Below are 14,998 nucleotides of genomic sequence, written 5' to 3' on the forward strand. Positions count from 1 at the left end.
TGAGATAATGGTTTAAAAAAGAAAAAAGAAAACGTAATGCTGTTTCACTTTTTTCAATCACACCAGATATAGAAACCATATTACTGGCCGGGCGCGGTGGCTCACACCTGTAATCCCAGCACTTTGGGAGGCTGAGGCAGGTGGATCACGAGGTCAGGAGATCGAGACCATCCTGGCCAACATGATGAAACCCCATCTCTATTAAAAGTACAAAAAATTAGCCGGGTGTGGTGGCAGGCACCTGTAGTCCCAGCTACTTGGGAGGCTGAGGCAGGAGAATGGTGTGAATCCGGGAGGTGGAGCTTGCAGTGAGAGGTCAAGCCACTGCACTCCAGCCTGGGCGACAGAGCAAGACTCCATCTCAAAAAAAAAAAAAAGAAAAGAAACCATATTACTAAAATATGTTTGGCTATTTACAAAGTTAGTATTAAGCATATCTTTTCAATCTTTATAATTTTCAGTTCTTTAATCTTACCTGAAGATGTATGATTGTCTATATTTAATTTTTAACTCATCTTGCAAATGACTCAGTTGTTTCTCTACTTTCTGAAATTCATTTTGTTGATTTTTTAACTGCATGCCTACATTGTAAATTCTAAAAATATAAACAAACATCCCTTAAGTATTCTCTCCTATGGATGTACTATTTTTAAGTTACCATTTAAATATACTTACTTTTAATAAAAAGGAGTAGAAGAAGAAACTATGTCTCTTATATATGCTATATGAATGTACAGAAAAAATATAGAGAGACCAAATCTTGGGAACTAAACCCTGGGGAGGAGAGTGGAATTTATGGGCAGGGGGGAAAAGTAAAGAATATTGAAGACAGGCAGAACTTTTCCTCTATATTCTTTTGTATTGTTCAACTGTTTACAATGAACATAAATATTAATCACAACATAACTAAAATATTAATTTAATTTTCACTTAAAGTAATACAGGTTCAAATTTAAAATGTCAAATATTACTGTCTTAGTCCATTCTGTGTTGCTATAAAAGAATACCTGAGGCTGGGTAATTTATAAAGAAAGAAAGGTTTACTTTGCTCATGATTCTGTTGACTGAAAAATTCAAGATTGGATAGCTGCATCCAGTGAGGGCCTCATGTTTCTTCCACTTATGGCAGAAAGTGGAAGGGGGCATGTGCAAAGAGATCACATGGTGAGAAAGGGAGCAAGAGAGAAAAAAAATCAAGGAAGCCAAATTCTTTTTTTTGTGTGTGGCTTTTGGTAAGAAGTCATTCGGAAGAATATGAGTTAACTTTTGGTATAATGAATGAATGAAAACTTAGGTTCAAAATTAAAACTGTAAGTATATAAGCATGAAAAGTAAAATTTACATGAGGAAAAAGATGCCTGACATTTTATCCACATGGTAACAATAACTCACAATGTCCAAAGAATAATATGGTAACGTTACAAACTTGATCTAATACATCATGGCAATGGGATGTTTAGCTTAATTAATTAAAAAGACAGTAAGATGTGTTAGCATGTAGTTGCTATAAACAGTTATTAATCTATTTCTAAGATAAATGTACAGAAATACTGGTTGCCAAGAAAACACATTTTTTATCACATATTATCAATTGAAAATGAACTGAGGCATTACACTCAGCTGTGAATAACAAGAAATGCTAGAAATTTCCTGATAAAGAGAATGTGCTTCTTCTCACATGAAAGTCTTGGGTGAGACCAGTTACCGCACAATCCAGCAGAGGAATAAGCTCCCACCTAATTGGTTTTTATGGCAGCATAGTAGCTGTCTGCCTGAATCAAGAACGAGGTCACTATCAGTAGGAACAACAATGCTCGTAATACAAAGGAGACCTTAAACCAACTCAATCTATAGATTAGGGGAATTGAGCATCAGAGAATATTTCCAGCCATGACAATGTGAATTAGTTCTCTAGTAAACACTTAATAATTGCTGGGGGGAAAAAGCAATGAAAGGATGTATCTTTAATGTGGAGCATCTGGGGACATCTCTGGAGATCTACAACTCTGACAAAAGGAAAGTCAAGTGATTTGGAGGGACTCTTAATTTGCAAGCCAAAGAATAAGGACAATGGGCTGAAAGCTGGTGGCCATGCACTTCTTCCCCTGTATTTTAACAACCTGCTAACTTGGGAACTAATCCATTCTTGCCAGAGCAAAAACTCCATTCACTCACAAGGGAGGGGATTAATCTATTCATGAAGAATCTGCCCCTATGACCCAAACACCTCCGACGAAGCCAAAGCCATACCACCCAATGACGCTGTATTGAGGCCCAAATTTCATCATGAGTTTTGGCGAAGACAAACCACATCCAAACTGTAACAATGACTAAAAGAGTTATAAAAAAAAAATAGTAATCATGTGCCTCTACTCTAATTCCCACCGCCAAAGGCAACCACGTTTAATGTTTTTTTCCGTTTCTCCTAGCATTGATGTCCATATTACTGTATCACTCATATTACTAACATGTTTACACTGATATTTCCTAATATTTAATTTTATATATTATTTAGTGTATTTAGTGATACATATCAGTTAAGATCTAGTTGTGCTACATATAATTGACACCTGAATATAATGGCATAAATATATATATATAATCTCACATAAAGCAAATGCATTGGTAATCAGTTCAGTGCTAATATCACAGCTTTATAGTGTTATTAGGGCCTCATATCCTTCCAACTCTCTGGTCTACCATCTTTGGTATCTGTACTTTATTGTCATGGTCCATGATGGTGGTGAAAGCTTCAATCATTACATTCCCATTCCAGGCTAGGTAGAGGAGAATAATGGCCTACTCCATCCCTTTTAAGTCAATCTCCTTAAAGTACCACTGAATACTTCTACTGAACTTAGATATATGGCCATACTTAGCTGTACATGCAGCTGGAAGGTGTCGTCCTTTAAAGATTAGTGCCCAGATATATTCTGCTACTTACAAGGCAAAATAAATGTTGAGGTAGGTAGTTAATAAGAATTGACCCTCCTACGCATATCTACATGCTCTTCTCTTAATCCTCCCAATATAGTTAAATCAGTACTTCTTATTAAATTATATTTAGTAGTTATATTGTTATTCACTTGTGAGCCATATATAATGCCATGATTATATTTCTTTCTTGTACAACTTTCTGTTGTCTCTGGAATTAAAAATTGTCTCCTTTTCTTCTTTCATAGTTTTCTGGGTACCATCATTTTATTCTTCTTCCATCTTTGATGGAGAGGTAATTCTTCTCCCGACACCTTCAGACACAACAGATAATCTTTCCAAATCATTTCTTTTCCAGGAGGTAGCCTTCCTGGAGCTTTCCATTCCCCTGCTGTAGTCTGGTTTATGCTCTGGTTTGACTACACAACTGTCATCATAAGACTTCCCTTCTCCATCACTTCAGGAACTGTCCTCATCTCTCTTTCATGTCAATTCTCCTATACCCTGGTTCTGAAGTTTTCTTCCTCTTGGTTTACTCCTTGGAGCAAATCGTCCAGAAATTTCCTATGCATTGGAAGTAAATTTGCGACTCTGGATGTCTGAATACGTTATTTTATCTCACACAGAACAGTTTGACTGAATAGAAAATCATATATTTGAAAAAATATTCACCAGAAAATTAGGATACCATTCCATTGTTTCCTAATTTCCAGTGATGCTGCTGAGAAATCCAATGACATTCTCAATTCTATTTCTTTGTGTGATGTATGGTGGGCCCCCCCACCTTCCCCCTGCTTCAGAAGCTTTTTCTGAAATAAAATTTTTTACTTTTCACTTGGGATTCTTCAATTTGATCACAATGTATCATCACGTTAATCTTTTGTCATTCTCTGTGCTGAGCTCTTGGTGAGTACTTCCTTTAGAAACTGATTTCTTTGGTTTTCAGAAATTTACCCTAGGGAGAATGATGCTTTCCAATCAAATTTCTGTTTCTGTCTGGAACATCTTTCTATTATTTCAGAGGTGGAATTTCCTGAACAGATCTCTTAACTTTCTTATCCTTTCTCTACCATTTTACCACTTTTAACTTTGTATTCTTTCATTATCTTCCATCCTATCAAAGTTTTAACTTCTGCTATCATATTCTAACTACCAAAAATTCTTCTTATTCTCCAAAAGGTCTTTTTTAATTGCCCCTTTTCTTGTCCCATGAATACAATTTGTATTTCTTTGAGGATATCAATTCTACTGTGTTTTTGAAGATTTCTTCAGTTTACTGCATTGCTTCTGTTTCTCTTTGAGACTCTTTGTTTTGCTTTTTGGCTTTCATGTTTGAGGCTCTGCTCAGAAGGCTGATGATCCTTTGTTGTCTGTTCATAATCAAGAATGAGGTACTCTCACAACCAACATCACACTAAATAGGCAAAGGCTGGAAGCATTCCTCTTGAAAACAAGAACAAGACAAGGATGCCCTCTCTCATTACTCTTATTCAACATATTATTGAAAGTTCTGGCCAGAGTAATCAGGCAAGAGAAAGAAATTAAATACATCCAAATAGGAAGAGAGGAAGTCAAACTATCCCTGTTTGCAGATGACATGATTCTGTATCTGGAAAACCCCATAGTCTCAGCCCAAAAGCTCCTTCAGCTGATAAACAACTTCGGCAAAGTTTCAGGGTACAAAATCAACATACAAAAATCACTAATATTCTTATACACCAACAACAGCCAAGGCAAGAGCCAAATCAGGAATGCAATCTCATTCACAATTACCACAAAACAAACAGAATATCTCAGAAAACAGTTAACCAGGGAGGTAAAAAATCTCTACAATGAGAATTATAAAACACTGCTCAAAGAAAGCAGAGCTGACATGAACAAATGGAAAAACATCCCATGCTCATGGATAGGAAGAATCAGTATCATTAAAATGTCCATACTGCCCAAAGCAATTTAGAGATTCAATAATATTCCTGTCTGATTAACAATGATATTCTTCACAGAACTGGAAAAAACTATTTTAAAATTCACATGGAACCAAAAAAGAGCCCAAATAGACAAAGCAATTCTAAGCAAAAAGAACAAAGTCAAAGGCATCACACTATTCAACTTCAAACTATACTACGGGGCTACAGTAAGCAAAACAGCATGGTACTGGCACAAAAACAGACACATAGATCAATGAAACAGAAGAGAGAGCTTGGAAATAAGAACAAACACCTAAACCATCTGATCTTTGACAAAGCTGACAAAAGCAATGGGGAAAAGACTCCCTATTCAATAAATGGTGCTAGGGTAACTGGCTAGCCATATGCAGAAGATTGAAACTAAACCCCTTCCTTATACCATATACAAAAATTAACTCAAGATGGATTAAAGACTTAAATGTAAAACCCAAAACTATAAAAACCCTGGAAGACAACCTAGGCAATACCATTCTGGACATAGGAACAGGCAAAGATTTCTTGACAAAGATATCAAAAGCAATTGCAACAAGAGCAAAAATTGCCAAATTGGATCTAAGTAAACTTAAAAGCTTCACACATCAAAAGAAACTATCAACAGAGTAAACAGACAACCTACAGAATGGAAGACAAAATTTACAAACTATGCATCTGACAAAGGTCTGATATGCAGCATGTATAAGGAACTTAAATTTACAAGGATAAAAAAACGTTAAAAAGGGGGCAAAAGACATGAACAGACACTTCTCAAAGGAAGACATACATGTGACCAACGAGCATATGAAAATAAACTCAATATCACTGATCATTACAAGAAATGCAAATCAAAAAACCAATGAGATATCATCTCACACCAGTCAGAATGGCTATAATTAAAAAGTCAAAAAAATAACAGATGCTGGTAAGGTTATGGAGAGAAGGAAATGCTTATACACTCTTAGTGGGAGTGTAAATTAGTTCAACCATTGTGTAAAGCAGTGTAGCAATTCCTCAAAGACCTAAAAACAGAACTACCATTCGACCCAGCAATCCCATTACTGGGTATAAACCCAAAGGAATATAAATTATTCTACCATAAAGACATTTGCATACGTATGTTCATTGCAGCACTATTCACAATATCAAAGACACAAAATCAACCTAAATGTCCATTAATGACAGATTCGATACAGCCATAAGAAAAGAATGAGATCACGTCCTTTGCAGGAACATGGATGGCATTGGAAGCCATTATCCTTAGTAAGCTAACACAGCAATAGAAAAGAAAATACCACATGTTCTCACTTGTAAGTGGGAGCTAAATGATGAGGATGGATGGACACAAAGAGAGGAACAATAGACACTGGGACCTACTTGAGAGTGGAGGGTGGGAGGGAGAAGAAGGTAAGAAAAAATACCTATTGGATACTAGGCCTAGTACTTGGGTGAGGAAGTAATCTGTACAACAAACCCCCATGACACAAGTTTACCTATATAACAAACCTGTACATGTATCCCAAACCTAAAATAAAAGTGTAATTTTAAAAAATGAGGTACTAGCAGCACAACTGGACTGGTTTCTACAACAAGCTAATTATGACAAAGGGAAAAAAGGAAGAGAGGCCTTTATAGATAAAAGAGAAGCAAGAAATTTAATAACTAAATATGACATATGGACCTTGTATAAAACTCAATTAAAACAAACTGACAGCGGCTTTGCAGCACTGTTCACAATAGCAAAGACTTGGAACCAACCAAAATGCCCATCAATGATAGGCTGGATAAAGAAAATGTGACACATATACACCATGGAATACTATGCAGCCATAAAAAAGGATGAGTTCATTTCCTTTGCAGGGACATGGATGAAGTTGGAAACCATCATTCTTAGCAAACTAACACAGGAACAGAAAACCAAACACCTCATGTTCTCACTCATAAGTGGGAGTTGAACAATGAGAATACATGGACACAGGGAGGGGAACATCACACACCAGGGCCTGTTGCGGAGGTTGGGGGGTGGGCTAGGGGAGGGATGGCATTAGGAGAAATACCTAACGTAGATGACAGGTTGATGGATGCAGCAAACCACCATGGCACGTTATACTTACATAACAAATCTGCACATTCTGTACATGTATCCCAGAACTTAAACTATTTTTAAAAATGACAGTAAAAAAATTTTTAAAGAATTGAGAAAATTTAATTATGTACTGGGAATTAAAGAATACCAAGGAAGTGTTGCTAATTTTGGAATGATAATATTGTGATTATGTTTTTAAGAAGTCACATCACAGTGAAGTAAATAAAAATAAAATAGCACATAGACTAGGAGACTAGAATTTGCCTTAAAATACTTCAGTAAAGAAAAGAAATGATCAAAGAAACCTAATAAAATCTTGATAATTTTAAAATCTGTGTAAATGAGTATTTATTTTATCATTTTCTCCTAAAAATTTTAAAACAAAGGACTGAAATGCTGCCTATAATCTTCTGTGTGTGTGCGCAGAAATTGTTAAATGACAAGATTTATTCTGGAATGACCAGGTGAGCAAATATTTATTTTGATAAAATCTCTGGATATTTCCTCTCTGCCAGTCATTCTCCCAATCTCTGACAAAGTTCTGGGAATTAAGGGAAGGCACTTGTGCCATTTCAGGGGATATGATGCCATTATTCCAAAAGTCAACTTTCACTTAATTTCTTTATTTTCATTTCACCACCTCCCTTTTACCACTCTCTAGCTATAGCTAGTACCACTGAGATCAGAGATACAACATCCAGAACTCTTTCAGGTAAAGTTAATTATATGTTTTGAGCAGGTCAGGTGTGAAAGAAGATCTAGAAGCCTAAATGCACCTTTAAAAAATTAAAAATCAGTAGCATTTCTATACAGTAATAATATTCTAGTGGAGAGACAAATTAAGAACACAATCCCATTTACAACAGCCACAGAAAAAGGAAATACCTAGGAATACATCTAATCAAGGAGGTGAAAGACCTCTACAAGAAGAACTACAATACACTGCTGAAAGAAATCAGATAAGACACAAACAAATGAAAAAATATTCCATGCTCATGGATAGAAAAAATCAATATTGTTAAAATAGTCATACTGCAAAAAGAAACTTATAGATTCAGTGCTATCCCTATCAAACTACCAATGTCATTTTTCACAGAAATAGGAAAAAAAACTATTTTATTTTATTTTTCAAGATGGCAAACTGGAAGCAGTGTTAGAATTCCTCTTCCACTTGCAAAGTCAAAACAGTGAGTAGAGATTCACACTGTGAACATTTTTCCAAGAAGCAATGCAGGACCTTAACAGGAAAATGGAAGGAAATCACAGGCCTTTTGAAAGAGGCAGCAGGCTGCAGCCTACACTATGAGCCAGGTGAAAAACTATAAGTTCTCAGAGTGTGAGGTAGGGGAGACTGCCTCCAGGATATCCACTAATACCAGGGAACCTGTGTAGCCTTAACCCTACACAGCACTGGAACTGATACAGTGAATGGTGGGACATATAAAAGTAAGAGCAGCACAATGAAGAGCCTTGTGCACATTCCCAGTCTAAAGTATGGACCCAGGGAAGCCATGGCTGATTCTGTATTAAAGGGGACCTTGTGAAAGTCTGCCAACTAACTCAAACAGTGGTGGCAGGTTGAAGGAAGCTACCAACTGAAATTCACAATACAATCCTCGAGTGGGGATGAACTCCCTTGGCCAGAACCCAGGCGTGAGTGGGAAGTGTGCAGTAGCCACAGGCACAGGAGCTGGGTGCCTGGACTTTGACAGCAGACAGGGAGGGCCTGGGACAGTTTTGAGTTCTCAGCATAGGTTGCCTGGAATTTAACTAGCTACTGTAAGTGAACACTGCAGGTGAGAAACCTGCCTTGCCCGGTGCATGGGAGCTGGGTGAGACATACTGTCACCTGCTACTCCCCATTCCTTAAGCAGAGGCAGTTACACTCCCTCCTGGAATATTACCCCAGTGGCCAGAAAACCACTGGAGACTCAGAAGGAGGAGGTTGGGAGAGGGGCACAGGATAAAACACTACATATTGGGTACAATGTACACTACTCAGGTGATAGGTACACTAAAATCTCAGACTTCATTATTATATAATTTATTTATGTAGCCCAAAGCCACTTGTATCTCAAAAGCTAGTGAAATAAAAAAATTTTTGAAAGAAATTAAAATGATTATACTCTAGGCTCATGAGAAAATACTCAGTATAAATTGGTACATTTCAGGAAAGCAATTTAACAAAATATATCAATGCATCAAAAAATGAAAAAGAAAAAATATCCTAAAATTCACATGAAATAAAAAAAGAGCCCCAATAGCCCAAGCAATTCTAGCAAAAAGAACAAAGCCAAAGGCATCACATTATCTGACTTCAAACTATACCATAAGGCTACAGTAACTAAAACAGCATAGTATTAGTATGAAAACAGACACATAGACCAATGGAACAGAATAGACAACCCAGAATAAAGCCTCACACCTACAATTATCTGATCTTTGACAAAGTCGACAAAAACAAGCAATGGGGAAAGAACTCCCTACTAATAAATAGTGCTGAGATAACTGGCTAGCCATATGCAGAAGAAAGAAACTGGACCCCTACCTCTCACCATATACAAAAATTAACTCAAGATGGATTAAAGATTTAAATGTAAGACCTCAAGCTATAAAAATTCTAGGAAAAAAAAAAAACTAGGAAATAGCCTTCTCAACATCAGCTTTGCCAAAGAATTTACAGCTAACTCTTCAAAGCAACTGTAACAAAAACAAAAATTGACAAATGGGACCTAATTAAACTAAAGAGCTTCTGCACAGCAAAAGAAACTACAGAGTAAACAGACAGCATAGAGAATGGGAAAAAACATTCACAAACTGTGCATCCAACAAATCTAATATCCAGAATCTATAGGGGATTTAAACAATTCAACAAGAAAAATACAAATAACCCCATCAGAAAGTGGACAAAGGATATAAACAAATATTTCTCAAAAGCATACACACAAGCAGCCAACAAACATATGAAAAAATGCTTAACATCTCTAATCATTAGAGGAATGGAAATCAAAACCACAATAAGATACCACCTCACACCAGTGAGAATGGCTATTATTAAAAAGTCAAAAAATAACAGATGCTGGGCTGGGCTGCAGAGAAAAGGGAATGCTTGTACACTGTTGGTGGGAATGTAAATTGGTTCAGCCACTGTGGAAAGCAGTTTGGAGATTTCTCAAAGAACTTAGAACAGAACTAGTATTCAACCCAGCAACCACATTAGTGGGTATATACCCAAAGGAAAATAAACTGTTTTACCAAAAAGACATGTTCATCACAGAACTAATTCACAATAGCAAAGACACAGAATCAACCTAGGTGCTCATGAACGATGGACTGGATAAAGAAATGTAGTACACATACGCTATGGAATACTATGTAGCCATAAGAAAGAATGAAGTCATGTCCTTTGCAGCCAACATGGATGCAGCTGGAGTCCATTATCATTTTTTCTCCCAACTTTTATTTTAGATTCAGGGCATATAGGTGCAGGTTTGTCAAAATTCTAGAAAAAAAATCCAAGAAAAAAAAACTAGGAAATAGCCTTCTCAACATCAGCTTTGCCAAAGAATTTACAGCCAACTCTTCAAAGCAACTGAAACAAAAACAAAAATTGACAAATGGGACCTAATTAAACTAAAGAGCTTCTGCACAGCAAAAGAAATTATCAACAGAGTAAACAGACAGCATAGAACATGGGTGATGCTGAGGTTTTGGGTACGAATGATCCCATTATTCAGGTGCTAACCGCAGTACCCAACAGTTAGTTTTTCAACCCAATCCCTAGTAATCCCTCCATGATTCAATTATCTCCCACAGTGTCTATTGTTATGGGAACCATTATCCTAAGCAAATTAATACAGGAAATGAAAATCAAATACCACATGTTCTCACCTATAAGTGGGAGCTAAAGATTAAATATGCATGGGACAACAGCCACTGGGGACTGCTAGAGAACGGAGGGAAGGAGAGCAGTATGGGCTAACAAACTATTAGGTACTATGCTCACTACCTGGGTGACAGAATTATTCATACCCCAAAGCTTAGCATCACGCAATATAACCATGTAACAAGCCTGCACATGTACCCCCTGAATCTAAAATAGTAATAACAATAAAACCTCTGCCTAATTGGGAAAAGAATAGATTTTTAAGGAATCCTCTTTTTTCATCCCCACTTAATACCTTGGCAAGGACTTCTCTTATTAAGCTAAAAGAAAGGAGTCAACCAAACATTGTTTTTAGGATTCACATCTTTAAAAACTTGACAAATGAATGTAGAAAATAAAGTATAGTCCAGACAGATGCTTTTTAAAATAACATACATATGTTAGTGCTAAAAATTAGCAAAAGAATTAAGTGGAACAAAGAAATTTTCATCTTTATAAAAAGTCCAATGCACCAACAAAAACAACATAGCTCCAAAATATATAAAGAAAAATCTGTTAAAAATCCAATGAAAACAAATTACTAATCATAATGGGATGTATTTATACTTTTCTTACATAAATGGAAAGGATCACAATAACATAAAAATAGGTAAAGATATTGAAGTGTTTTTTTTCTGTTTTTTTTGTTTGTTTGTTTGAGACAGACTCTCACTCTGTCGCCTCGCCCAGGCTGGAGTGCAGTGGCGTGACCTCGGCTCATTGCAGCCTCCACTTCCCAGGTTCAAACAATTCTCCTGCCTCAGCCTCCCAAGTAGCTGGGACTACAGGTACATGCCACCATGCCCAGCTAATTTTTTTGTATTTTTAGTAGAGATGGAGTTTCACCATGTTAGCCAGGATGGTCTCCATCTCCTGATCTCATGATCAGCCCTCCTCAGCCTCCCAAAGTACTGGGATTACAGGCATGAACCACCGCACCCGGTCTGAAGATTTAAATAACCAGATTAACAAACTTGATGTATGGACATATTTAATAGTTGAGATTTTATATCTAGTAATCATTTTTCCTCAATACATCATATAATCAAAAAAATTGACCATGTAATTAGCCACAGTTGAAATCTTAAGATACTCTTAAAAAGAAAAAAAAGAAACCAACATATACCTGCATTCATTGCTCACAATAAAATTATATGAAAAATTAACAACAAAGAGCAGTAAAAAAATCTGTATACATGAAAATTTAAACATACATCTAATAATCCTTGGGCCAAAGAGAAAATAAAAATGGAAATTATAAGCTATTTAGAAATAAAGGATAATGGAAGCACTACATATAAAAGTACTTTATTAGTCCATTTTTCTAATTAGTCCATTTTCTAATCTAACACTGCTGATAAAGACATACTCAAGACTGGGTAATTTATAAAAGAAAGAGGTTTAAAAATTGACTCACAGATCCACATGGCTGTGGAGGCCTCACAATCATAGTGGAAGATGAAGGCAGAGAAAAGGGATGTCTTATATGGTGGCTGGCAGAAAGAATAAGAACCATGTGAAAGGGGTTTTCCCCTTATAAAACCATCAGCTCTCATGAGACTTATTCACTACCATAAGAAGAGTATGGGGGAACCGTCCCCATGATTCATGATTCAGTTATCTCCCACTGGGTCCCTCCCACAACATGTGGGAATTATGGGAGCTACAATTCAAGATGAGAGGACACACAGTCAAACTATATCAAGTATCAAGAGGAAAATGTATAGCCTTAAATTCATTTATTAAGGAACAAATAATGAATATTCTTAGTGTTATGACCCAAGAGAAGGGTACAAATGACAAAAACAATGAATGCTCAGAAGCAAAGTAACAATGAACATACCCAATCCCCCGATGCTGGTTTCTAAATATCATTCTCCAATTAAAGAAATCAGGGCATTTTAGAAAACTGTTGATTCCAGTGCTAAGGCAGGAAAACTTCAAGATAAGCCTAGAACATTTTGTGATGCCAGAAAGCGAAGAAGAACTCAATAGAGGACAGAGGCAGGTTAAAAGGGCACAAGTTGACCTAAGCAAGCTACTAATGTCCAAAACAAGAACAATCACGCAATAAAATAATGATAGTATTGGATTATAACCCACAAAACTAAAGTAAATGAGTCCACACTGATATAAATAAATAACTGAATGAAAAATGAGTAATAAAAGACAGCTCTTTCTCACAGAAAATTTCCAAGTAATAAATGTAGAAGGAAGAGGGAATAAGAAAATCACCATTAAAACTGTACAGTAATAGCCACTGCAGGCAAATTCTATTGACAGTTACTGAAAAAAACAGGTCAAAGGTTGAGAAGAAACAGAGTATTTGGATAGTCTCAAAATATCTACTATAAGATATTTATTAATTACAAAGCGAAAAATAATAACTATACAGTGGAAGAACCTAGCAAATACCAGTTTGGCCAAGGGAGTAAGGTTAACTTCACCAGTAATAAGATACTGACATCATGATATACATCCTGACATGATGCACTGAGAAGGGCACATAATTTTTGTAGTATTCTTGCCAAAAATGAATAATCTCATTATAATAATTAGTAAACATCAGACAAACCCCAACTGAGGGATATTCTACAAAATAAATGACCAGTATTCTTCAAAAGCCTCAAGACCATGAAAGACAAAGAAAGACTGAGGAACTGTCGCAGGTCAAAGAAGTCTAAGAAGAAGATACGAACTTTAACTGCAATGTGGGATTCCAGATAGAATTCTGGACTGGAAAAAATATATATTATTGAAAAAATGATAAAACCAAAATAAAGTCTGTAGATTAGTTACCAGTATAACAATGTTAATTCCTTAGTTTTTATAATTGTACCCCAGTTAAGCAAAGTGCTAACATTGTGGAAAGTTGTGTATCTGAAAACTATCTGTACTATTTTTGGAACTTTGTATCAATCTAAACTTATTTTTTTAAAGGAATGATTTGGGCACCTACAATGAGTAATCTATATGTGTCAAATGTATCTCTAGTACAAATTGTGGTATAAAAGAATAGGTACATTTTAAATTTTGGAAGTTATGAAATATTAACAGAAAAAAAGGAAACAGTCTTTATGGTCAGTATATGCCAATAATGGTCAGTATTAGAGGAACAGTTAAATAACCTATGGTCCTATGGAATACTATACAAAAAATAAATATATAATAAAGTAGATTTGTATGTCCTAGCATGGAAAGAATGCCAAGATTTATCAATGGGGAAAAAAATGCAAGCTGTAACGTACAGATCAATAATTATGACATGAAACCATATATTTTCCTGATAGTTCTATATGTACACATATGTATTTAAAACCTTAGGAAAAGAATGGAAATGATCTTCATCCATGTTAAAGCAGGGTGATCTCTACAGAGAGAATCAGGATTGAGAAGGCTGGTCATGGGAACTTTAGCTTTCTTTCCTATAGTATTTAGATTATTTAAAATGAAGATGTATCTATGTGTTACTTAAAGATCTAAAAAGATTGTTTTAAAAAGCCCAGACAGTCTCATTACATGTGTGTAAAAATATCTCAGGTTTATAAATGGAAAAAATGCAGAAATAGTTGATATTTAAGCTTATATAGTACACTGCTAAATTATAAGATTAAACATATGTATTAAACATTCCTTAATAGAAGCCCATTCCAGCTATTAACATTCACTCAGAAAAGAATTCTCAGTCTGTTTTTATAAAATGTTTTTCTCTTTATACTTTTAAAAAACATGCACACTGAAACACTTTCCAAGGTCACTTCTTTAATATATATTTATCCAAATGAATGTCACATACAAATAGCTTCTCAAGCCATCTTACTAAACTCCCTGAGATGTGTGGTCATATTAGTTCACTCTGATTTGGCTATACTAGTCTATATTTCTTCTTTCATATCAAAATGATATGGTTAAAAATGACATTACTGGAAAAGCACAAATGTTTACTTTTACCATACACATCAACTTTATGAAATAATTCATGAAATACTACAATACAATATGTACTGTGCTAGCACACAGTTTTCTCTAACAGTCATAATTCGGCACAGAATGTGCACACTACGTTGAGGTAAGGACATAATGTTGTCTAGTCAGAGGGTGTTCCTGAAAATA

The 14,998-nt window shown here is 35.7% G+C and overlaps 1 protein-coding gene across 3 annotated transcripts in view; it reads right to left on the reverse strand.

Annotated features, from left to right (window-relative positions):
- The window catches only part of LEKR1 (leucine, glutamate and lysine rich 1), a 225,258-nt gene that overhangs the window by 131,964 nt on the left and 78,296 nt on the right, over positions 1-14,998 (reverse strand). For all 3 annotated transcript variants that reach the window (XM_025376590.1, XM_025376591.1, XM_025376592.1), the window contains exon 4: positions 476-595. In XM_025376590.1, the coding sequence (XP_025232375.1) occupies positions 476-595 (120 nt within the window). The remainder of the gene's footprint in view (positions 1-475; positions 596-14,998) is intronic.

The sequence above is a fragment of the Theropithecus gelada genome, chromosome 2 (assembly GCF_003255815.1).
Source record: "Theropithecus gelada isolate Dixy chromosome 2, Tgel_1.0, whole genome shotgun sequence".
Classification (NCBI taxonomy): Eukaryota; Metazoa; Chordata; class Mammalia; order Primates; family Cercopithecidae; genus Theropithecus; species Theropithecus gelada.